Here is a 23,885-nt window from a genome sequence, read left to right on the forward strand (position 1 = left end):
CCTGTTATTTATTATTTTGAATTCTACACTCATGAAGTAGTTCTTAGTTAACTCATTGAAATACATAAAATTTTCATTTTTTTCATAATAAGTAAATATTTTAATTTATATTTTTACCAAAATAATTCCGTTGAGTTATTTACTACATAATTCAAAATGATTTATAATTATAACAAAAAATTTACAATTTAATATATAAAATCATTAATGTTTCTTTAATTTATCTACAGTAAATTAAAAAAGGGGAGAGAGATGGATACTAGAAATAAAAATAAATTTCAGAAATTTAAAATGAATATCCTAGGAATGTAATTGGTGATTTCATAAACTAAGAAATATAGAAATAAATAAGTTTTAAGGTTTTTCATTTACAAAATTATTAAGTCAATATATATCATACGCTAGTTAGTTGAAAATAAAATTAAGATAAAAAAATATGTATTACCAAAACATATTTTATAATTGTCTTCACATTTCATAACCCGTTTTTTCATGTATAGTATTTTAGCCCGTGCAATGCATGTGCAATATACAGAGTTTTTTTTAATATGCAAATTTGAAATATATATACAGGGTTTGCTGAACTTCAAGAAACTGCTTCCAGAAACGGTGCTGGTACTTATTTTACCAGAGCAACAAAGGTCTGGATGCTTGGGAAATCTGTGGGTCTTTCTTACCCAGGTAGTGATGAGCAAGCTATCAGAGGTTTAGCTGAAGAACTCGATGAAGATTCACAGTCCCCCCGAGTTATGTAATCAATGGGTCGCGTGAGAAGATGGAGCTCCTGGAATGTTAGGGGACTTTGCAGTGCAGAAAAAAGAAGGGAGGTGAAGGAAATATTGAAGAAAGCGAAGGTAGAAATAATAATGTTGCAGGAAACCAAGTTGGGTGACAATAGATATAGTACTGGTGAGCTTTTTGCTAAATCTCTTAAGCTTTGCCATGCTAAGGTTGCTGCATCTAGATCAGCTGGTGGATTACTATCTTGTTGGGATTCAGATACTTTCAATGTGGTGGATGTGATTCTTGATCAAAGGTTCATTCTGTTAATAGCTAATGTGCCTTTCATGTCCTCTACTGTTGTGATTGGTAATGTTTATTGCCCCAATTATGTGGCAGACCATAGAGACACTTTTAGTAAGCTCTCTGATGAAATTAGCAGACTTGGCTACGGATGTTTTCTGGGTGGTGACTTTAACAGTACCCTCAACCCTGGAGAAAGAAAAGGTGGAGCTGATGAAACTGATAGTAATTTCTGGGACTTTGCTATGGGTCTAAATCTATTAGATTTACCCTTAACCAATGCAGAGTTTACTTGGTTTAGCTCACGTAATGGTGGAATTTGGAGCCGTATTGACCGCTGGTTAATTAGTGAGGACATACTGCAAGAACTAGAAGGTATTAATCAATCTGCAGAATGTTGGGGATTGTCCGATCATAGAGCTATAACCCTGGAGATGTGGGCAGTTGACTTTGGCCCCAAACCTTTCAGGTTTTACAATTATTGGATGCTAGGAGATGATTTTAATGATCTTGTGAAATCATGGTGGAATTCACCCTTAGTAGCGGGGTGGGCTGGAGCATCACTACACGAGAGGCTGAAATCTCTGAAGAATGAGATCAAAAAGTGGAAGGGGAGTAAGGGGTCAGGATTAACAGAAAGGATCTCCATCCTAGAAGGAACGCTCCAAGTTATTATGGAGTAGATGTTGAATGATGGGGTTTTCCCTTCTTTGCGACTGAAAAGGATGAAAGTCTTGAATGATCTTTGGCAAGCCTTCAGACTAGAGAAGAGCAGATGGAGACAGAAATCTCGCACTAGATGGGCCAAAGAAGGTGACAGGAATTATGACTTCTTTCACAGGCAGTGTAAGGTAAGGGTTGCTAAACATAATATCTCTAGATTATCGGTTAACAATTATGTTCTGGAGGATGCAGATGCAATTAAACATGCCATATTTCACCACTTCAAATCCTTCTTCAATAGCCAAAACAGAACTAGACCAAGAACTGTATGTCAGAACATCAATAAACTCTCTCAAATTGACCAAGAGGAATTAGAACAAGCCTTCACAGAGGAGGAAATTTGGTCTGTGATTAAATCTATTGATGGGGACAAAGCACCGGGCCCCGATGGGTTTAATGTGAGATTTTTTCAGAAATACTGGGAATTAGTAAGAGGAGATGTCTGTAGATTATTTGATGAATTTCACAGTTCGGGTAAGATCTCTAGGGGAATGAACGCAGCCTTTATAACGTTGATCCCAAAGAAGGAGAATCCCCAATCTCTTTCACATTACAGACCGATAAGCTTAATTGGAAGCACTTACAAACTCATAGCAAAGGTGTTAGCATCAAGATTACAGAAGGTAATGCCGAAATTTATCACAAGTAATCAATTTGCTTTCACTAGAGGAAGACAGATCGCAGACTGTATTTTAATGGCTAATGAGATAGTGGATTTTCTGAAGAAGAGAAAAGAAGGTGGCTTGGTGCTAAAAGTAGATTTAGCAAAATCTTATGACCAAGTTGATTGGAACTATATGATCAGTGTCCTCCAAGAGATGAACTTTGGTGGTAAATGGGTAACTTGGATGAAGAATTGCATTTCTTCAGCGTCTCTTGCGATCCTGGTGAACGGTTCCCCCACTGATTTCTTCTCAATTGAAAAAGGTTTGCGCCAAGGGGACCCCCTTTCCCCACTCTTGTTTAATTTGTGCATTAATGGTCTTTCTTGCCTCTTGAATCAGTTTTTGGGGGGAGACAACTACTGTGGTGTGAAAATTAGCCAAAGCCTTACTGTAAATCTTTACTCTTCGCTGATGATACTCTCCTTGTGTGTGATAACAATGAAGGGCAGCTTGAAACATTATGCAATGTGTTGACATCCTTCTTGTATGCTTCAGGGCTTAAAGTAAATTAACAGAAATCTGTACTAATTGGTGTTAATGTCCAAGATGCTGAAGTGGCAAGGTTGGCTAATCTATTTGGATGGAGTATTGGTTCCATCCTGATCATATATCTAGGTGCTCCTCTTGGTGGCAATCCGAGGCGATTGGAGTTCTGGAAACCAATGTTGGAGAATTTAAAAGGTAAGGCAAGAACATATAACTCTAAATTTATTTCTCTTAGTGGAAGATTGGTGTTGACAAAATCAGTTCTCTTCTCCATCCCTCTGTATTTGATGGCCATTTTTAAGGCCCCAAATGGAGTGCTAGAGAAGGTAGAAAAGGTGTGTAGAGCCTTCATTTGGGATCGTGTTGAGGGGCGTGGGAGGATCAATTGGATAGGATGGGAACAAATCTGTATCAACAAAAAAGCTGGGGGGTTAAGGCTCGGTTTCATTGAATGGAAAAATTGAGCCCTTTTGTTGAAATGGGCCTGGCGTTATGGAAAAGAAACCCAAAGTCTATGGCGTAATCTTATTGCTGAGAAGTACAGCCATGATGCTTTTTCTTTGTTCTGGCATAAAGAGGCTGTAAATTCATCTTCATGGTCTAGGATTGTCCAAGACATTATGCGTGTTTTACTGGATGGTCATTTACTATCTTCTGGGTTTAGAGAAAATTTAATGGTTGTTGTTGGAGATGGTAAAAGAGTAAGTTTCTGGGATGATCCTTGGGCTGCGGGTGAATCTCTCCATAATTTATTTCCCAGGCTGTTTGCTATGACTGTTAATCCAAAAGCTAAGCTTGCAGATGTAGGAAATTTCTGTACTGGAAAATGGACATGGACTTTCTCTTTTCGTAGACATCTATTTTGCTGGGAAGAAGAAATCTTTACTGAATTTCAGGCTATGATAAACGGGATCATTCCTGCTCATGATAAAGAAGATGCACTAGTTTGGTGCCTCAATCAGAATGGGGTTTTCTCAGTTAAGGATATCTGTAATTGGGTTGAAGGCCAAACTCATCATCAAGTAAATTGTCATGCTCCAAAATTAATATCAAAAATCCTTCCCCCCCAAGGTCTCTCTTTTCGTGTGGCAGTCTAGGAAAAACAGAATTGCAACAAAGGCCAATCTTTTGCGCAGAGGGATTGATCTCAATGGCGCAAATTTTTGTGTTATATGCAACCAGGTTTGTGAATCTTGCTCTCATTTGTTTTTACATTGCCTTCAAGTAGGTTTTTTTTTTTCTTTTCGATAAGCCAAATTAAATATTATATTGAAATGAAGTAGAAGAAGATCATCAACTCAACACAAAAGAGATAGAAAGAAATGAAGAAACAACATCTCAACCCACGTGAGAAGACCTCCCTAGCTAGAAGTTTTTTAGATGGTAATTAAAGGTGGAAAACAAAATTTCATCCCTAATGGGGAAACTAATGATAACATAATGTTATCATAAGCTTATGTTATTGTCCAACTTATAAATGCACTCTCTGATTTTGTGGTCGTGGTTGACGTAACTTTACTTTGGTTCAGGTATTTTGATATAGAGGGTTTTTGGGGAGATAGGAGGAGAATGGATGTGAAGAAGCACCCCTCTTCTTCTTCTGGGATTCCCAATGGTGGACAAAGAATCAACGCTTGGATTGACTCCATGAGAGCTTCTTCTCCCACTCATGCCAAATCCACTACCTCTCTTGCTGAAGAAACAACTCATGGATGGTAAGAATTCATCTCATGAATGTTTTCCATTCAAAGAATCTAGACAGGTTTTGAAACCAAAATATATTTTATAATTGTTATCACATTTCATAACCTGTTTTTTCATGTATAGTATTTTAGCCAGTGCAATGCATGTGTAATATACAGAGTTTTTTTAATATGTAAATTTGAAATATAATTATTATTTTTATATAAAATTTATAATATATTTAATGTTTCCAAATAAATGTGTTAGGGATGCTATATAGCAGCAACTTCTAATATTTACAATTCTCAATAATCTTCTTACATTCACGCTTCAAGTTGTTTTTTTTTTTCGATAAGCCAAATTAAATATTGTATTGAAATGAAGTAGAAGAAGATCATCAACTCAAAACAAAAGAGATAGAAAGAAATGAAGAAACAACATCTCAACACACGTGAGAAGACCTCCCTAGCTAGAAGCTAGTCTTTATAAAAAAAAATATCGTTACAACCTTACGAAGAAAACCCCCTTAAAAAAACATATATAGTGAAGAAAAAAAGAGCACATATTTTATAAAGACAAAACACGCTTCAAGTCGTGAGTGCGGTTAAAACAACGGAGGGTGATGGAAGCTAACAAGAGGTTTCAGCTCTAAAATTACAACAATTTTTATGACTTCAACGTAATCTAATTCAGTTTGTGTACATACGGGCTTCTTTTATCAAGTTTTTATTGATAATTAATACTTTAACCAATTTTAGTCTTGAATGTTTTTAACCCCCACAAACCAGAGGTGTTTGGGTGTTTGCCACTATTGTGGTGTTCACCAATCATCACTCATTGTTAATGTCTCCCATAATAGTTACTCATACCAAGATTATCACATGATGATGTCATCCGACACCTAATGATGGAAGTTTTTTAGATGGTAATTAAATGTGGAAAACAAAATTTCATCCCTAATGGGGCAACTAATGATAACATAATGTTATCATAAGCTTATGTTATTGTCCAACTTATAAATGCACTCTCTGATTTTGTGGTCGTGGTTGACGTAACTTTACTTTGGTTCACGTATTTTGATAGAGAGGGTTTTTGGGGAGATAGGAGGAGAATGGATGTGAAGAAGCACCCTTCTTCTTCTTCTTCTGGGATTTCCAATGGTGGACAAAGAATCAACGCTTGGATTGACTCCATGAGAGCTTCTTCTCCCACTCACGCCAAATCCACTACCTCTCTTGCTGAAGAAACAGCTCATGGATGGTAAGAATTCATCTCATGCATGTTTTCCATTCAAAGAATCTAGACAGGTTTTGAAACCAAAATATATTTTATAATTGTCTTCACATTTCATAACCTGTTTTTTCATGTATAGTATTTTAGCCCGTGCAATGCATGTGCAATATACAGAGTTTTTTTAATATGAAAATCTGAAATATAATTATTATTTTTATATATAATTTATAATATATTTAATGTTTCCAAATAAATGTGTTAGGGATGCTATATAGCAGCAACTTCTAATATTTACAATTCTAAATAATCTTCTTACATTCACGCTTCAAGTTGTTTTTTTTTTCGATAAGCCAAATTAAATATTATATTAAAATGAAGTAGAGAAGATCTTCAACTCAAAACAAAAGAGATAGAAAGAAATGAAGAAACAACATCTCATCACACGTGAGAAGACCTCCCTAGCTTGAAGCTAGTCTTTATAAAAAAAATCTCGTTACAACCTTACTAAGAAAACCCCCTTAAAAAAATATATATAGTGAAGAAAAAAAGAGTACATAGTTTATAAAGACAAAACACGCTTCAAGTCGTGAGTGCGGTTAAAACAACGGAGGGTGATGGAAGCTAACAAGAGGTTTCAGCTCTAAAAGTACAACAATTTTTATGACTTCGACGTAATCTAATTCAGTTTGTGTACATACACGCTTCTTTTATCAAGTTTTTATTGATAATTAATACTTTAACCAATTTTAGTCTTGAATGTTTTTAACCCCCACAAACCAGAGGTGTTTGGGTGTTTGCCACTATTGTGGTGTTCACCAATCATCACTCATTGTTAATGTCTCCCATAATAGTTACTGATACCAAGATTATAACATGAGGATGTCATCCGACTCCTAATGATGGAAGTATTTTAAATGGTAATTAAAGGTGGAAAACAAAATTCCATCCCTAATGGGGCAACTAATGATAACATAATGTTATCACAAGCTTATTTTATCGTCCAGCTTATAAATGCACTATTTGATTTTGTAGCCGTGGTTGATGTAACTTTACTTTGGTTCTGGTATTTTGATATAGTGGGTTTTTGTGGAGATAGGAGGAGAATGAATATGAAGAAGCACTATTCTTCTTCTTCTTATGGGATTTCCAACGGTGGACAGAGAATCAACGCTTGGATTGACTCCATGAAAGCTTCTTCTCCCACTCACGCCAAATCTACTACCTCTCTTGCTGAAGAACACAGCTCATGGATGGTAAGAATTCATCTCATGCATGTTTTCCATTCAAAGAATCTAGACAAGCTTTGAAACCAAAACATATTTTATAATTGTCTTCACATTTCATAACCCGTTTTTTCATTATAGTATTTTAGCCCGTGCACTGCATGTGCAATATACAGAGATTTTTTTAATATGCAAATTTGAAATATAATTATTATTTTATAATATATTTAATGTTTCCAAATAAATGTGTTAGGGATGCTATATAGCAGCAACTTCTAATATTTGCAATTCTCAATAATCTTCTTACATTCACGCTTTAAGTTGTTTTTTTCTTTTCGATAAGCCAAATTAAATATTATATTGAAATGAAGTAGAAGAAGATCTTCAACTCAAAACAAAAGAGATAGAAAGAAATGAAGAAACAACATCTCAACACACGTGTGAAGACCTCCCTAGCTAGAAGCTAGTCTTTATAAAAAAAAATATCGTTAAAACCTTACAAAGAAAATCCCCTTAAAAAAATATATATAGTGAAGAAAAAAAGAGGACATAGTTTATAAAGACAAAACACGCTTCAAGTCGTGAGTGCGCTTAAGACAACACAGGGTGATGGAAGCTAACAAGGGGTTTCAGCTCTAAAAGTACAACAATTTTAATGACTTCAACGTAATCTAATTCAGTTTGTGTACATACGCGCTTCTTTTATCAAGTTTTTATTGATAATTAATACTTTAACCAATTTTAGTCTTGAATGTTTTTAACCCCCACAAACTAGAGGTGTTTGGGTGTTTGCCACTATTGTGGTGTTCACCTATCATCACTCATAGTTAATGGCTCACATAATAGTTAATGATACTAAGATTATAACATGATGATGCCATCCGACTCCTAATGATGGAAGTTTTTTAGATGGTAATTAAAGGTGGAAAACAAAATTTCATCCCTAATGGGGCAACTAATGATAACATAATGTTATCACAAGCTTATGTTATCGTCCAGCTTATAAATGTACTCTTTAATTTTGTGGCCTTGGTTGACGTAACTTTACTTTGGTTCAGGTATTTTGATATAGAGGGTTTTTGGGGAGATAGGAGGAGAATGGATGTGAAGAAGTACTCTTCTTCTTCTTCTTTTGGGATTTCCAACGATGGACAGAGAATCAACGCTTGAATTGAGTCCATGAGAGCTTCTTCTCCCACTCACGCCAAATCCACTACCTCTCTTGCTGAAGAACACAGCTCATGGATGGTAAGAATCCTTCTCATGCATGTTTTCCATTCAATGAAACCAAAACATATTTTATAATTGTCTTCACATTTCATAACTCGTTTTTTCATGTATATTATATTGAAATGAAGTAGAAGAAGATCTTCAACTCAATACAAAAGAGATAGAAAGAAATGAAGAAATTAAAACAACATCTCAACACACGTGAGAAGACCTTCCTAGAAGCTAGTGTTTATAAAAAATTCTCGTTAAAACCTTACAAAGAAAACCCCCTTAAAAAAACATATATAGTGAAGAAAAATGAGTACATAGTTTATAAAGACAAAACACGCTTCAAGTCGTGAGTGCGGTTAAAACAACGGAGGGTGATGGAAGCTAACAAGAGTTTTCAGCTCTAAATGTACAACAAGTTTTATGACTTCGACGTAATCTAATTCAGTTTGTGTACATACACGCTTCTTTTATCAAGTTTTTATTGATAATTAATACTTTAACCAATTTTAGTCTTGAATGTTTTTAACCCCCACAAACTAGAGGTGTTTGGGTGTTTGCCAATGTTGTGGTGTTCACCTATCATCACTCATAGTTAATGGCTCCCATAATAGTTAATGATACCAAGATTAAAACATGATGATTTCATCCGACTCCTAATGATGGAAGTTTTTTAGATGGTAAAGGTGGAAAGCAAAATTTCATCCCTAATGGGGCAACTAATGATAACATAATGTTATCACAAGCTTGCACTTTGCCTGTTTTGCTTCTTTGGCTCAGGCTATATTATTATTAATATATCTTTCATTTTCAAATAAAATAAAATAAAATAAATGCATTCTCTGATTTTGTGGCCGTGGTTGACGTAACTTTACTTTGGTTCAGGTATTTTGATATAGAGGATTTTTGGGGAGATAGGAGGAGAATGGATGTGAAGAAGCACCCTTCTTCTTCTTCTGGGATTTCCAACGGTGGACAGAGAATCAACACTTGGATTGACTCCATGAGAGCTTCTTCTCCCACTCACGCCAAATCCACTACCTCTCTTGCTGAAGAACACAACTCATAGATGGTAAGAATTCATCTCATACATGTTTTCTATTCAATGAATCTAGACAGGTTTTGAAACCAAAATATATTTTATAATTGTCTTCACATTTCATAACCCGTTCATGTATAGTATTTTAGCCCGTGCAATGCATGTGCCATATATAGAGTTTTTTTAATATACAAATTTGAAATATAATTATTATTTTTATATAAAATTTATAATATATTTTATGTTTCCAAATAAATTTGTTAGGGATTCTATAGCAGCAACTTCTAATATTTACAATTCTCAATAATATTCTTACATACACGCTTCAAGTTGTTTTTTTTATAAGCCAAATTAAATATTATATTGAAATGAAGTAGAAGAAGATCTTCAACTCAATACAAAAGAGATAGAAAGAAATGAAGAAAACAACATCTCAACACACGTGAGAAGACCTCCCTAGAAGCTAGTCTTTATAAAAAAATTCTCGTTAAAACCTTACTAAGAAAACTCCCTTCAAAAACATATATAGTGAAGAAAAAGCTAGGCTTTGAAGGAGCTGGAAGGTTAGCTGATTTTCTAATTGTTCATTACGAATTGCATTTGCTTTGTCCAAAATTGCTATAACCTTGACGATTACAGTGGAAGTTGATTGTTTAGTACTTAAGAAACTTACAGATAAGTGTGTGACTATATTTTGGCCAAGGAAAACAATCCATGTGGCCAGGGCTCTAAATACTTTGGATATCACATTGTGTTTCTCTGTTTCATCTCTTAGAAGCTACACAGAATTTGAAACAATTCATTGTTTAGTTTGGGACTTTTGGTTTAGGATTCAATTTTTTTTTTTTTTTGAAAGATAAAGGAATATATATTAAAGACTACAAAAAAGCCCTAAGGACAGCACCCTTAGGGAGCGCAGTACACCCCAAAAACAACAAGGCAACACGACAGCACCCTTAGGATTCAATTATTCATAGCATCTAGTGTAAAGAATTAGGAATCATAGAGTTCATTTACTAGAATGGTGTTGAATTTGAATCATTCCTAAGATTTTAGTTCCTTTCCTTATATTGTTTTTTTAATGATTTCAATACCTACTCAACTCGATAATTTTGCAGAAACTTCTTCATGCTTAGACCAAGCTTAAAAAGGTTGAGGGTTGAGTGACGGCTGGAAATGCTTCTATCATAAGGTCACTCCCTCTTTCTTCATATGTGTGTCTTTGCATATGTGGTATTTGTGCACTACTAACATATCTTATTCTTTGATGACTATGTGAATTCTGTACGAATTGTCTTAATAAATGACTACGCCTTGCAATCCATGAACGACGCTTAACTTCAAAGACAATGGTTTGATCAACAAGTCTCTCCATACACAAAATGAACAAATAGGGGGAGGGGTCCCTTAACGCAAACCTTATCTATAAGCAAAATGAAGGCATCAAAAAACACCACTCTAAGGAGAGTAAGAGAAGGTGCCCTATTTTTAGTGCAAGTTATATACTTCAATTTCCTAATTTACTTTTATAATAATATTAAAATTAGTATTTTAACTCGTGCAATATTTGTGCAATACACCGAAAAAATATATTTGAATATTTTATTAAAAAAATATTTTAATTAAAATTGTAAATCATTATTAAATTTTTATTTTGAAAATAATTTATATTTGAAATTTAAAATAAAAATTAGTTAAAAGATTGTAATTAATTTTCTAACTAATTTCTTTAGAATGAAAATTAATTATCTAAGTAATTAAAAATGAAAACAAAGTCAATTTGTAAACTGAAAAAAAAATTCAATAAATTAATGCATTAAAATTTATATTTAAAATAACATATAAAAAATTTATTTTAAATACTCACTTCCTAAATAAATAAATTAATAATTCAAATAACTAGTTTTACACTAAATCTAAAACATTTGTTTGACATAATTTTTTTATTAATGAAATAAAAGATGAAATATATACACAAATCGCCAAGAGACCAGCCAAACAAAACAAAACAATTGAATATTAACCTATTGTATCTTTTCGCTTTGTGGCAATAAAAACTGTAGTAAGAAAGAACCAAATTTATAAAAATGTTACTTGAAAAGATATTTAATAAAAAATAAAAAATTATTAATATTCAAGTTTTGTAAATATTTTTTCTCGGAAACTAATTAAATATTATTTCTAGTTATATAATATAATTGGCTTAATCGCACTTTTGGTCCCCCACAAATGTTATATGTACCATCGGAGTCCGTAAACTTCAAAAATCCCATAACGCATCCCCAACGTTACTCTCCGTTAACAATTTTGATCCCTCCCCTATTTTCCATCCAAAAACTAACGGTTCTAAGGTTAAAAATGTTTTGGTCCCCCACAAATGTTATATGTGTCATCGGAGTCCCTAAACTTCAAAAATCTCATAACGCATCCCCAACGTTACTCTCCGTTAACAATTTTGATCCCTCCCCTATTTTCCATCCAAAAACTAACGGTTCTAAGATTAAAAATGTAATTATACAAAAAAAAAATTGAAAAAAAAATCCTCAGAAAACATGAATGTTGTTCTTCATCTTCTTCCTCTTCAATTTCATCATCTTCAAAATTAAAAACCTAACTAATTTCAAAAAATTCATATTTCATATTAAATTTAAATCTCTGAGAACCAAACCCACTGATCCAGACAACAATCACTCAGTGGAGAAGGAACCATCATATCACCTCAAATCAATTGCCAATCTCCGTTCAAAATCCCCATCCATTCAAATCCCCATTACTCAGTTGGTTATTTCCGATGGGTTACGTCGAGGAACACAGGACAACAACAAAAGATCCCTCTCGTTGGTTTTCAATGGCGGAGGGCAACGACGACAAAGAAATTGCATCAAATCGTCGGCGCATTCAAGGACCTCGCTAGCGTTGTCGCTGATTCGCAGAGGGCAGAGGTGGAGGTTGCTCCCTTCTCACAGGCATGCTCTCTCGTCTCCCCTCTATTCAGATGCTTGGGTGTCGCCTTCAAATTCGCTGAAAGGGATTATGTTGCCAAGGTAATGTGTAGATTCATAATCATGGGTTTATGATTCAACTGTAACTGTTTGGATCATTGGATTTGTTGTAATTCACAAAGGGTCTTCAAAAGTTTGAATCTTTATTTATTTGGTTGCTACTTTCAGTAGAAAGTCTCAGCTCACGAATTTGCTCTCTTTTTTTCCAGCTAAGAACCCTTGATTTGAATCATGCTCATTTTTTGTTTCTACACATTTTAGGGTTTTATCTTAATGTTAGGTATTTTGGGTTTTATCTTAATGTTAGGTATTTTGGGTTTTATCTTAATTTGGGGTTTTATAGATTTTTCTGGGTTTTGGGTGTGCTGATGATGAAGTTGAAGAGGAAGAGGAAGAAGATGAAGATGAAGAACAATATTAATGTTTTTAGATTTTTATTTTTTATTGATTTTTAAATTCCTTTTTTTTTGCTAATTTAAATTCTTTTTTTTAGCACTTTTGGCCCCCAGAACCGTTAGTTTTTTGATGGAAAATAGGGGAATGATCAAAATTGTTAACGGAGATTAACGTTGGGGATGCATTATGAGATTTTAGAAGTTTAGGGATCCCGATGGCACATATAGCATTCGTGGGGGACCAAAAGTGCGATTAAGCCAATATAATTTGAAACTAACTTAGAAATATACTAAATTTATGAAATAATTCATATATATATATATAGAAATATGTTAATGAATAAATTTATAAAAATATTTTGAATAAATTATTTTCATTCTGATTTTAAATAATTGAATGTAATGAAAAATTAATAGAATGTAAGTATTTAAGTCAAATTAAACATTGTATATTAACATATGTTTAAAGGAGCATAAAGAATATGATTGAGAAATGTAAAAAATGAAATGTATATTTTTTTTAAAGTATCAAGTTTTTTTTTTTGAAATGAAAAGTATATATCAAGTTAAAAGTTTGAAATAGTTGCTTTCAAAAAAAAATTTAAACAGTGTAAAAACATTATATTTTATTATGTAGAAATAAATTGAATGTGTACAAATTATGACAAACTTTCTTCGTTCTACAAATGGATTATTAGAGGAGAATTGCAGATATTCACTGTCTTAATAGATTTCATAATTATTTATTAATTTTTATTCAATCCAAAAAAAATTGAACTTTTACTGATTGTATGTGTATTTATCCTTCACCTATCTTCATTAATAATTTTTCCCACTTTATAACGGTAAAGACTTTCGTAAGATACGGTGTTGTTCCCTTAGGTACTGATGAGGAATTCATTCAAGACTAAGCGAATCACCTCATTGCGAACCACCTGAGGTTATACGGTGTTCCCTAGTGTGGCTCTCCTCTTTTTCCGCTGCTTGTCTCTAGTTGGGTTTTGGTCGGGCTTTTAGGAGTGCTTTGCGGTTGTTTTTTCTATTGGGCTCTTGTTTTTGCCACGGGGTGTTCTTGGTATTGTCGTGGTTCTTTTTTAGGCTTGTTTGTATGGGCGTTTGAGGCTTATTCCTCTTTTGCGGTGTTTAGTTGTACTGTGCTGTTTTCTATTGCTTGAGAGTCTCAAGCTTTCTACTATTTTAATATATATTATTGAGCTCTTTAAAAAAAAAGACTTCAAAATATTTTTCTTTAAGCTGTGATTAATACACATTTTTCTTTCGAAAAAAATATGACTATAAAATATAGCTAGTATAAAATCAAGTTATTAACATTCATAAATATTTTTTATAGAAATTTAATTAAATTAAATTTTACTTTAAAGCCTATTACTTGTCATTTAATTTAATGTTAAACTAACTTAGAAATAAAATTAATTTACGAATAACTCATAAATAAACTAATTAATGAATTAAATAATTAATTTGGAAATAATTTAATATTTAAAGTAATAAATAATTTTGATTAAATAATTTTATTTGTATTTTAAATAATTGATTTAGTCTAATAGAATGAAATTTAATAGGATATATGGAAATGAAAATGAAAATTTCTTTGACCAGTTTGTTAATTATAAATATGTACTATTGAGTAATTAAGGTAAAATGTAATTAACATTGTATATATTTAATTTACAGATGTTTAAAACCATAAAGAATGATATTCTTGATTAATTAAAAATTGAAAAAGAGAATCCTAAAAAATGAAATACCAATTTCTGAAATTTAACAAATTTAAATATTGAAATAGTTTTAAAATATTATAGTTTATCATGTGGAAATAGATTTAATGTATATAAACTACGAAAATTGTTTTCCGTCTACAAATGGTTTAGAGTGGGTTTAGAGATAATAATTTATTTTAATAAATTCCATTATTAATTGTTTATTTTTATTCTGAATCTTTTTTTTTATTCAATCCAATGAATAATGAGGAGGGTTTCGGAGGAAATCAAAATTAATCACCCAAATTTGTGTTATTAATGAGGGGGGTTGTTCTTGTTTTTGTTGGGTAGGGTGGCCACTTGGTGTCGTTTGTACATTCCTCATCTTTTGTATTATTGATGAAAATTTTGCTTTAAACTTTTTTTTTGAAATTTTGGTCCTATTTATATAGTATAGTAATTAATGATTTTATTTATACTTAATAATATATTTATTGAATTCATACTTAATAATATATTTATTACTAGATATCAAATTATTGAAATTAATTTTTTCAAACCAATTTCTAGAGGAAACAAAATAAAATTAAACTTCTTTTCAAAAAAAAAACTTAAAATTAAAATTTTGTAATATAAATATCCAAAATTGAAACAACTAAATTAGAAAACTTATAATTATTTTTAATAATATTTATGAATTATTCTAAAACTAAAATAAGAAAATAATTTCTTAATAATTATTTTCAAGAAGCAATCCGTTACTATTGAAATACTAGTGTGATGACCTGTGCGTTGCACGGAAATTTTAGGTTGTCCAATTTTATATATATATATATGAATTACTAACGGGTAGTTGGTTCAAGTGACACATGCTTGATTCCCCTTAAGCAAGGTCTCAGGTTCGCATCTTGTGAATGGAAAAATCCTTCGTTGGGATAGTTAGTCCCACCATGATGCGAATGTTTCTGACTTGAACAGGATTGCCTCTGATGGAAGACATCAGTCTTACACCAAAAAAATTCATTTAAATTATGATAGTATGTATGTTTTTTTGTTGTTGAAGAAAACATGATAGTATGTATCTCACATTTTTTTTTCCAAAATTGATATATATATATATATATATATATATATATTTATGTATGTAACATCCCTCCCAACATGGGCACAGTAACCAAACGATAACAACAAACACAATCCCTATGGCGAAAACCTCCCAAAACAACCTCTAAAAACCCCATAGCAAGCACAAAACCTAACCTATTTTACTTTTAATTTTTTATAATTTTATATATTTACTCTTAAAATTATTGAAAAATTATTGAGAAATTGTGAAATTTTTATTTTTATTAGTTTTAACACAAATGAATTTTCATGAAAAATGTACCTCCCCGTGATAGTTTTTTTCCCCGTATTTTGTACAAAAATGAAAAAAAACTATATTATTGTGTAGTACACTTTTAACATGAAATTATTTAGCAAAGCAGTAAATGTAATTAAATTGTATTGTACTATTAATTTTTACATGGAAATACTTTCATGTAATTTTTTTTCTTTTTTGACGTCACTTTCATGTAATTGATCTTTCTAATCTTCGCACAACATGCTTTAAGTGCAATATTTTAACCCTACAATTTAAACATAAATAAATATAGACTATATATGTAGTAATGTTTTCTAAATCTCCGCATGATTTATTTTCAACATAAAATTACCATACTTTGATGTATATTGAATTATAAAATTATTTTTTTGGTTACATGGGGAAGAACTCTAAAATTACTTAAAAAATATAATAAAAAAGGTATTGAAATTAAAATTAAATTAAATTTTAAATAATTTTAACATTGAATTAATTTCATGTAAAATACTTCATCTTTTGAGAGTTATTACCGTGTAACTTAAATAGAAATACTTATAACTTTTTTTATAGGCAAATGTTAGTTAATTCGTTCTTCTCAAGGTTCTAACCCTAGACTCTTCACCATTCACCCTCTCAAACTTTTATGTTTCCTAACTCTTACAATTTGAGCTAACCTTATATACATACACACACAACTGTAAGACAATTTTTTACAATTTAAAAAAAAGACAATTTTTTACGGTCAATTTTACATATTTTTATAAATTATGAAAAATGTATTTCAATAATATGAAAAGGCCCTTTCGGCTGCAGGTTTTTACAATTTGTACAAAAATAAAAATAAAAGTGGAATATATTATTTGTGTTGATTTATAAATATATTTTTCATATAAGAAATGATTCAATGAACAAACATTTACTACCCTAACCATTGTGTTCTTGATTCTTTTCTACTTTTAGTTAATGAAAATGTTAATTTTCTAGTGTCACTTTGAGAATTTTTTTCAAATATGTTAAACTGTGTTAGCGAAAAAATATTTTTAATGCCATTAAAATTTCTTATAAGATGAAAATAATTTATTTTAAGTTTCCTCAGGGGAAAAATTCATATGAGCATGCAACAACATCTGATGTAGTGGCTTGTCCAATATATCCACACACCATGATAACGTTGTAGCATTCTCAGTACAAATTCAATCCCTTTTATAGTTGATCTTCTCAGAACATCTAAATAAATACTAAAAAGCAGCATAGCTTGGGGATACATGTCATATAATGAAACTTGGGAAGATGATTACTTGAGAAAGATTTTGCTAAAAATACTAAAGTCACCGAAATAAAGTAAGTGGGTCTTTTAGTTATCTTCCATACTAAATTCTCATATGCCAAATAAATTAACAAATCCATCCTAGTCGTTCTAGGGGCCATTCTAATTAGATAGTTGGTGCAGTTCCTTCACCGAGCTCTCTTTCTCTGCATCAAAAGTATAGTAAACCATTATAGACATTAACTTCTTTAAAATTTGAGCAAATTCAATAATTTGACTAAAGATAGGTGAATGCATCAGTCTGCATGTCATTGAATGAAACTCTATGTCTTCCGGTACACAAAAGATTGTCTAAAGATAGGTGAGTACATCTGTCTGTAAAATCAAAAGTACTTCCACCAATGTGCAGATATCAATTGTGGTAAAAAAACGTGATTGAAGGTTTGTTTCCTTAATTTGTTCACTTATCAGTTAAGTAAATACTTTTTTTAAAAAATAAATTAATTAAAATTTGAAAATTATGAAACAAATTTAACAACTTTGCAAGTGCTACTAATCTAGTTGAGCTCTCAAATTCAACGATTCGCATAAAACAGATTCAGTTTTGATCTTATATGCGGTGAATATTTAATTTTGTATTCAAATTTTAAATTCAATTTTGGAAAGTAATTTGAAAATTTAAAATTTATTACTTAATTTGAAGAGAAATTTACAGGATTCTATCTTTAGCCCAATTCAAGATGAAGATATATGCACCTTGCATCATTGAAAGCACGAATAATCACCTTAACCTATGAGGCCAGAAGAAATTGTCCGTTGCATTATTCAAAGCATGGATAAGCTCCTTAACAGTATGAGGCTAGTATGAGCATGTGAATTTATATAGCGTTGAATTTATGATAAAGGCGGGAATATATTTTTGAAAAATTTTAATTTTTTTCAAAAAATAAAACATTATATTCGTAACATATATTTATTGACTTCGTTTAACTAAAATTGGAAATGATTCAAATTTTGTAAAATTCCATATTTATTTAACAACTATTATACGCATTAAATAGACTAAGAATATTGTTCCTTATTAAACGCTGTCAGATCAAGCATTGTTTTTTTTTTAAAGTCTAACATAAATTAAGGCTAAAATAGAAGAAAATATTTCCACGCTAACATAAATTAAGGCTAACATATCGGTTCTTAATTTACCTTAATGTAAATTACATAATAAATGCTAACATAATTTAGCCTTAATTCTATCGGTTCTTGTAAAATTCCATAATAAAGACTGACCTTAGAAAAAAATTTCCACACTAACGTAAATTAAGGCTAACATAATTTCCACGCTAACATAAATTCCAACTTAAAATCAAACCGCGTTGAAAAAATCGATTCATAATTTGAATGTAAAATTTCTAATTAATAAAGGCTGTATTCTTGTTTGATAAATAAAGGCTGGTCTTGTAAAAAAAATTCCACTCTCACGTTTTTTTTTAATCGGCATTCCACTCTCACGTAAATTACTATGCTATATTCTTCCATTTGTAACAAAAATAAAATAAATTACCATGCTATATTCCAAATTTGAGATTTGAGATGAAGGTCAATGACTTTCAAAAAAAAAAAGAGATGAGGGTCAATGGCAAGTAGTAAATCAAACGGTGGAAAAAATTGATTTAACATTTGAATGCTATATTTGAACGGTAAATGGTTTAATAGCTTTTATATTTGTTGATTTGTTAATTTATTGATTGATTTATGGACTCATTAATTTCGACCGATAAAAATTAATTAATGTGGGCCAATCAGAAAAAGTCAAATGGAAATTCAATGGAAACAACCAATAGAATGCTAACATTTGGAAATTATATAACTATCTTTTGCTACAGTTTTAACCGTTTCCTATAGTAATGTGCATTTATATCCAATTGACAGCATTGACATTCAATTGAATGCATAATGAAGTCAAACATAATTTTTGACAACAATTCGGCATTATTCAAACATAATTTCAGTTAATGAATAAACCAAAACTGGATTCATATCACACGGTTGGCCTGCTCAATTGACAGCATTGATATTCTTTTTTTTTTAGAAATGACAACATTGATATTCAATTGAATGCATAATGAAGTCAAACATAATTTAATTTTGGACCAATGAAAAATAGAGAAATTTGGACCAATGAACAAAACTGTGTGTGAATTAATTATGAACAAAGCCGTGTGATTAATTATTAGTGCCGATTTAAATGACTTGGACCAATAAGAAATTGACATATGTAAATTAAGAGAAATCAACCAATGGAAATGTGACATTTAGAAATTAAATTGCAACATAGCCCAGTTTAGAGGATGGACTTTATATATTATTAAGATGCAATATCAATTACTTTTAGTTAATTAGTTACCAATGTATTAGGAATTTATTGACCAAATCATATTAGCTGAGCCATAAACCTCCATCGACCATCTTCCTTTTCAAGCACCTGGCATCAACTATCTACCTTTCCAGCCTCTGTGCTTCATCGACATCCCATCCTTACATTTTTTGTTTTTGTATAAATAAGACCCTGTGCTCCCCCAATTTGATGGAAAATTTCAAAACAATCAGTATAAGAGAGAAAATCAGTGGTGTAACTTGTAAGGTTACAAGGTGCATTCTGTGTGTTGTTTGTTGTGTTTCAAGGGTCAGGTACGTATAACTTCGAAGCTTTCTATAATTTTTTTTTTCCATTCTCTTTCCATTCATAATTTGAGTAATTTCATGTTTTTTTAAGCTAAAAAATTGTATTAAGATTTAGAACAAGGGGTGCTATGCCCAAATACATAAGTAAGAGATGAAAAAGAAAAGCTATCAATACCATGCATTGATAGGCTAGAAGAGTGGGGTAAAAACAAACAAAACACAGCTACAAACAAACAGACATTGATAAGCTATCAATTTGAGTGATTTCTTGTGTTTGCAAAAATTTAGTGTCTGTTTCATTTTTTCAATTTCGAGCTTGAGTTCATTTTGTTAGAACGTGTTTTTTCCTCCCTACTCCTTATCCAATTCTCTTATCTTATTTTGATCCCCAAATGAGTCCTTGAAGTAAAATGTAACATACAACTTAGATGCTATTAACTATATTTTTTGGACATTATATTTTTCAAATATTTTAGAGATGGTACTTTTGCAATATTTTATCCATGCAAGTTTTTTAGATTACTTGCTTTGTCATACGAGATTGCTTTTACTAATCGACTAATTGTTATCTATTATGTGTCAACTTTATACATGATTTTTATATTAGTCCAAATATTCTCAAAAGCTTTAAAGATAGATATTCTTATTAATCTTGATGTGATTAATTGTCTACGTTATTGCTGCGCGCCACAATGTCTTTAAACTAGCTCAAGGTTCACGGTTCTATTTGCCTACTACATATGAGCTTTTGGGGTGGGTAGCTCACATGGTTGAGTTAAGGGTAATTGCAGGTGAAGGGCCAGAGTTGGAACTCAAAGGATAATTTGTATTAATTTACTAACAACTAACATTTACCTATAAAAAAAAACTACATATGAGCTTTTATATTTGTGTTTGTTTATAGATCTTCATCCAACATACGTAAATGGAAGCTAGAGTTGAACTGAAGCAGAAGAAAGCTACTAGTTGTGTTGCACGTATAAAGCAATCTTTGCGACCAACAATATATCAACAATCATCATTTACATCACCCACAAGCAAGGTTGTCAAAAAAATGAGACTAGAGAATTATGAAAGCAAAAGAGTAATTGTTGGTCCTCATAGTGGACACTCCTTTCTGAGGTATTATTTGAACTATAAGAAGAGTGGAAGACCTAAACGTGTGATGTTCTATAATAATTGTGAATGGTTGGATTATCCTAGAGATGTTGTTAACCTGGTTAAGAATGATTTTGAAATAAAAAATGCAGTCGTGGAAATAAGGTTAAATGGACATGAACTTGTACTAGATTTTTTGCACATGTGTCAGGTGGACTTAAAAACTGGTTTGCAGCAACCAATAGCATGGACTGATGAGGCAGGGGACTGCTTTTTCCCTGAAGTCTGTGTTGCTTTTGATGGTAAATCTTATAACTTATGTGAACATGAGGGTATGAACTTGTGTATTAAAATTGAAGTGAACGAGGATGATGAATCCGAGCTGAGGGAGAATAGTGGGGAGCCCAATGTGTTAGTTAAGGATACTCAAGTGGAAATTGGAACTAGGATGAAAGGATTGGGTTGTGGAAATGTCGGTGAATCCATTCTGCATAATAAAGTAGGTCTAGTTCCTTACGCTAAATATGTACAAGGAAAATTGGATTTGAATTATGTACAGAAGATGTTCCTTAATGGAATGAGTAGTTTTGGCAATATTGATTTTGAGATAGTGGAGGCATATCATTGTTCACCTGCATCAATGCAACAACGGTTAGAGCTATTCTTGACCCAAGCAAAAATCACAAAAGAATTACATGGGGATGCAAATGTTCGATATGCTTGGTTTCCTTTTTCTAAAGGAGAATTATCTACAATGATGAAGTATGGACTTGGGCGTTGTGCATTATGTGCAACCAAATGCTCATACGGTGCTGGTGTTCATCTTTCAGATGTTACTTGCCCTTATGCCAGGTTAGTTTTCAGATGACCAACTTTAACTTTAATAATGACATTTTTTACATGCTACCAATGAGATTAAAATTTTCTATATTTGTAGTGCTCGTTATTGTGATATTGACGAAAATGGTGTTCGACACTTGGTTTTTTGTCGCTTAATAATGGGGAACATGGAAGTTCTTCATCCTAGCATTGACACCGCCACTAGTCAGTTTCAACCCAGCAACTCTGAATATGATACTGGAGTGGATGACATACAATGCCCAAGATACTATATTGTATGGAATATGAATATAAACACTCACATTTATCCAGAATTTATTATTAGTTTCAAGGTCTCTGTGGATGTTGAAGGTAAAATACATTGTACCTTAAGTTTTTCCCCCCTTTTTTTTGTGTATGTTTGCTACTTACATATGTTTTCCTAATAATTAGTACCATGTGGGTTCATCAAAAGGCAAACTAATTGATATCTATGAATCATTGTTTCCATTTGGATGAAAAAGTAATAAACGATTTTGATATTAGGAATTAGGGTTTCATACATAAATTGTTATCTCGTTGTGATTGAGATCTCTTTTAACAATTGATGGCTTCACTGTGTTTCAATGAAATAACCAATTTAATGTTATTCCTTTTGAGAAAAAGTTTCTTCTTAATCACTAATATGTGATGCTTTGTTATAGGTCATTTTTGTGGAACTCTCGGAGAGAGTAATGACTCAGGTGCTAATTCCTTTGGGCCCAATTCGTCTAGTCAAGGTTCTAATGACTTGCTACTGTCAAGCTTTTTAGTGGATAATGTAAGTTACTTGATATGAGTTTTTCATATTTTATTTTTCAAAGTTTTCTATGTAAAGACAATGTTATTACGAATTCTTAACCGTTGTTTTCATTTAAGAATTATTTCAACTTATATTTTAAATATAAATTTTTCAATTTAAATTTACTTTGACGTTGTTGTTATATTCTAAAAAGGTATAATGGGTTAGTTTGATTTGCTTTTATTTTGCGGAAGAATTTATTGGTGGAACTAACAAATGTACTGAAATTTTTAGGCATATGATCATGTAAACATTTATTCTCTATAATTGGGCACATCTAATTCTTCTCATCCATAAGGAATGAAGCTCTTTAATTCGCCATTGTTTTACTAACTCATTTTGTTTCATGTGGTGTATTATGTGTGCGGTTTGTTTCTTGATAAACATTTTCAAGTGTTCATGTTAAACTTATAGGGGGTTTGTCTTTTTTAGACTTTTCTTCTGGTTTTAACTCTTACAATGTTTGGTTTTAATGCCTATTTGAAGAACTTGTTTTTACTGTGGTATACTGTAGGGAATAGCTACTAATGGGGTTGCAAGCACCCAAAAAGTTCCAAAATCTCCTTGGCTACCTTTTTCTATGCTTGTTTCTGCTATCGGTGACAAGGCTCCTCCTAGTAATATGAGTCTTATCAAGTCACATTATGAACTATACAAGGTATATACAATAGCTCGAAATCTTTCATGTATATCTTCATTAATGAAATTTCTCTTATATGTAAGTTGTTCTGGTTTAGGCAAAGCATATTTCTCGTGGTGATTTTGTGAAGGAGTTGAGGTTGATAGTTGGAGATAATTTATTGAGAGCTACAATAATAAGTCTTCAATTCCGGGTATGAAGTTTCTTTTCTTTTTTCATAAAGATTTAATTTCACTTTAAATTCTTGTGCTTGTGCAATGTCTTCTGCTCTGGTTATACCTTTTGAGGGAAATACTTGTTAAATAATATGCTATCATTTCAATTTGTTTAAGAAATTAATTGTGATATCTTATGTGCAATCTTCCTTCTGTTATGTGTATATGTTTCCTAAATGTTTAATTGGTTGCTTGCAGATACCATCAAATGTTGAATTGGAAGGCTCAAATCAGAATGAAGTCTGAAACTGACTATCTATGAGAAGCTAAAGAACTTTGCATGACAATTGTCAACTTTTTGTTTGACAGTCAAAATGAGATTATGATATTGTATTATCCTAGGCAAATTGTTTTCCCTTACCTTTTGTTAGTTATTTATATGTGGAACTTCATTAGTATTTGTTTTGTATCTCATGTGTTAGACTTATTAAATTAGGGATTTATAATAAAATTATTTTATGGTTTTATCTTCAAAATGAGTGCACTTTGTACAGAACCTCTACAATTAATGCCAAAAATACATTAATTGGTCACCGTCTTCAATGGAAT

At 31.6% G+C, this 23,885-nt stretch overlaps 2 protein-coding genes and 1 long non-coding RNA gene across 3 annotated transcripts; all 3 read left to right on the forward strand.

Annotated features, from left to right (window-relative positions):
• The first annotated feature begins 758 nt into the window (after positions 1–758).
• LOC130737106 (uncharacterized) lies at positions 759–1,706 on the forward strand. Its single transcript, XM_057588876.1, has one exon. The coding sequence runs from the start codon at positions 759–761 to the stop codon at positions 1,704–1,706; it is 948 nt and encodes a 315-aa protein (XP_057444859.1).
• A 5,179-nt stretch (positions 1,707–6,885) lies between these two features.
• LOC130735765 (uncharacterized) lies at positions 6,886–9,273 on the forward strand. Its single transcript, XR_009018559.1, has 3 exons — positions 6,886–7,066; positions 8,095–8,284; positions 9,140–9,273. It is a non-coding gene; the product is annotated as an uncharacterized LOC130735765 (long non-coding RNA).
• Positions 9,274–20,648: 11,375 nt separating this feature from the next.
• LOC130737107 (inactive poly [ADP-ribose] polymerase RCD1-like) lies at positions 20,649–23,582 on the forward strand. Its single transcript, XM_057588877.1, has 6 exons — positions 20,649–21,673; positions 21,759–22,012; positions 22,345–22,460; positions 22,996–23,139; positions 23,219–23,314; positions 23,535–23,582. The coding sequence occupies exons 1-6, from the start codon at positions 20,649–20,651 to the stop codon at positions 23,580–23,582; spliced, it is 1,683 nt and encodes a 560-aa protein (XP_057444860.1).
• The last annotated feature ends 303 nt before the right edge of the window (positions 23,583–23,885 follow it).

The sequence above is a fragment of the Lotus japonicus genome, chromosome 2 (genome assembly GCF_012489685.1).
Source record: "Lotus japonicus ecotype B-129 chromosome 2, LjGifu_v1.2".
Classification (NCBI taxonomy): domain Eukaryota; kingdom Viridiplantae; phylum Streptophyta; class Magnoliopsida; order Fabales; family Fabaceae; genus Lotus; species Lotus japonicus.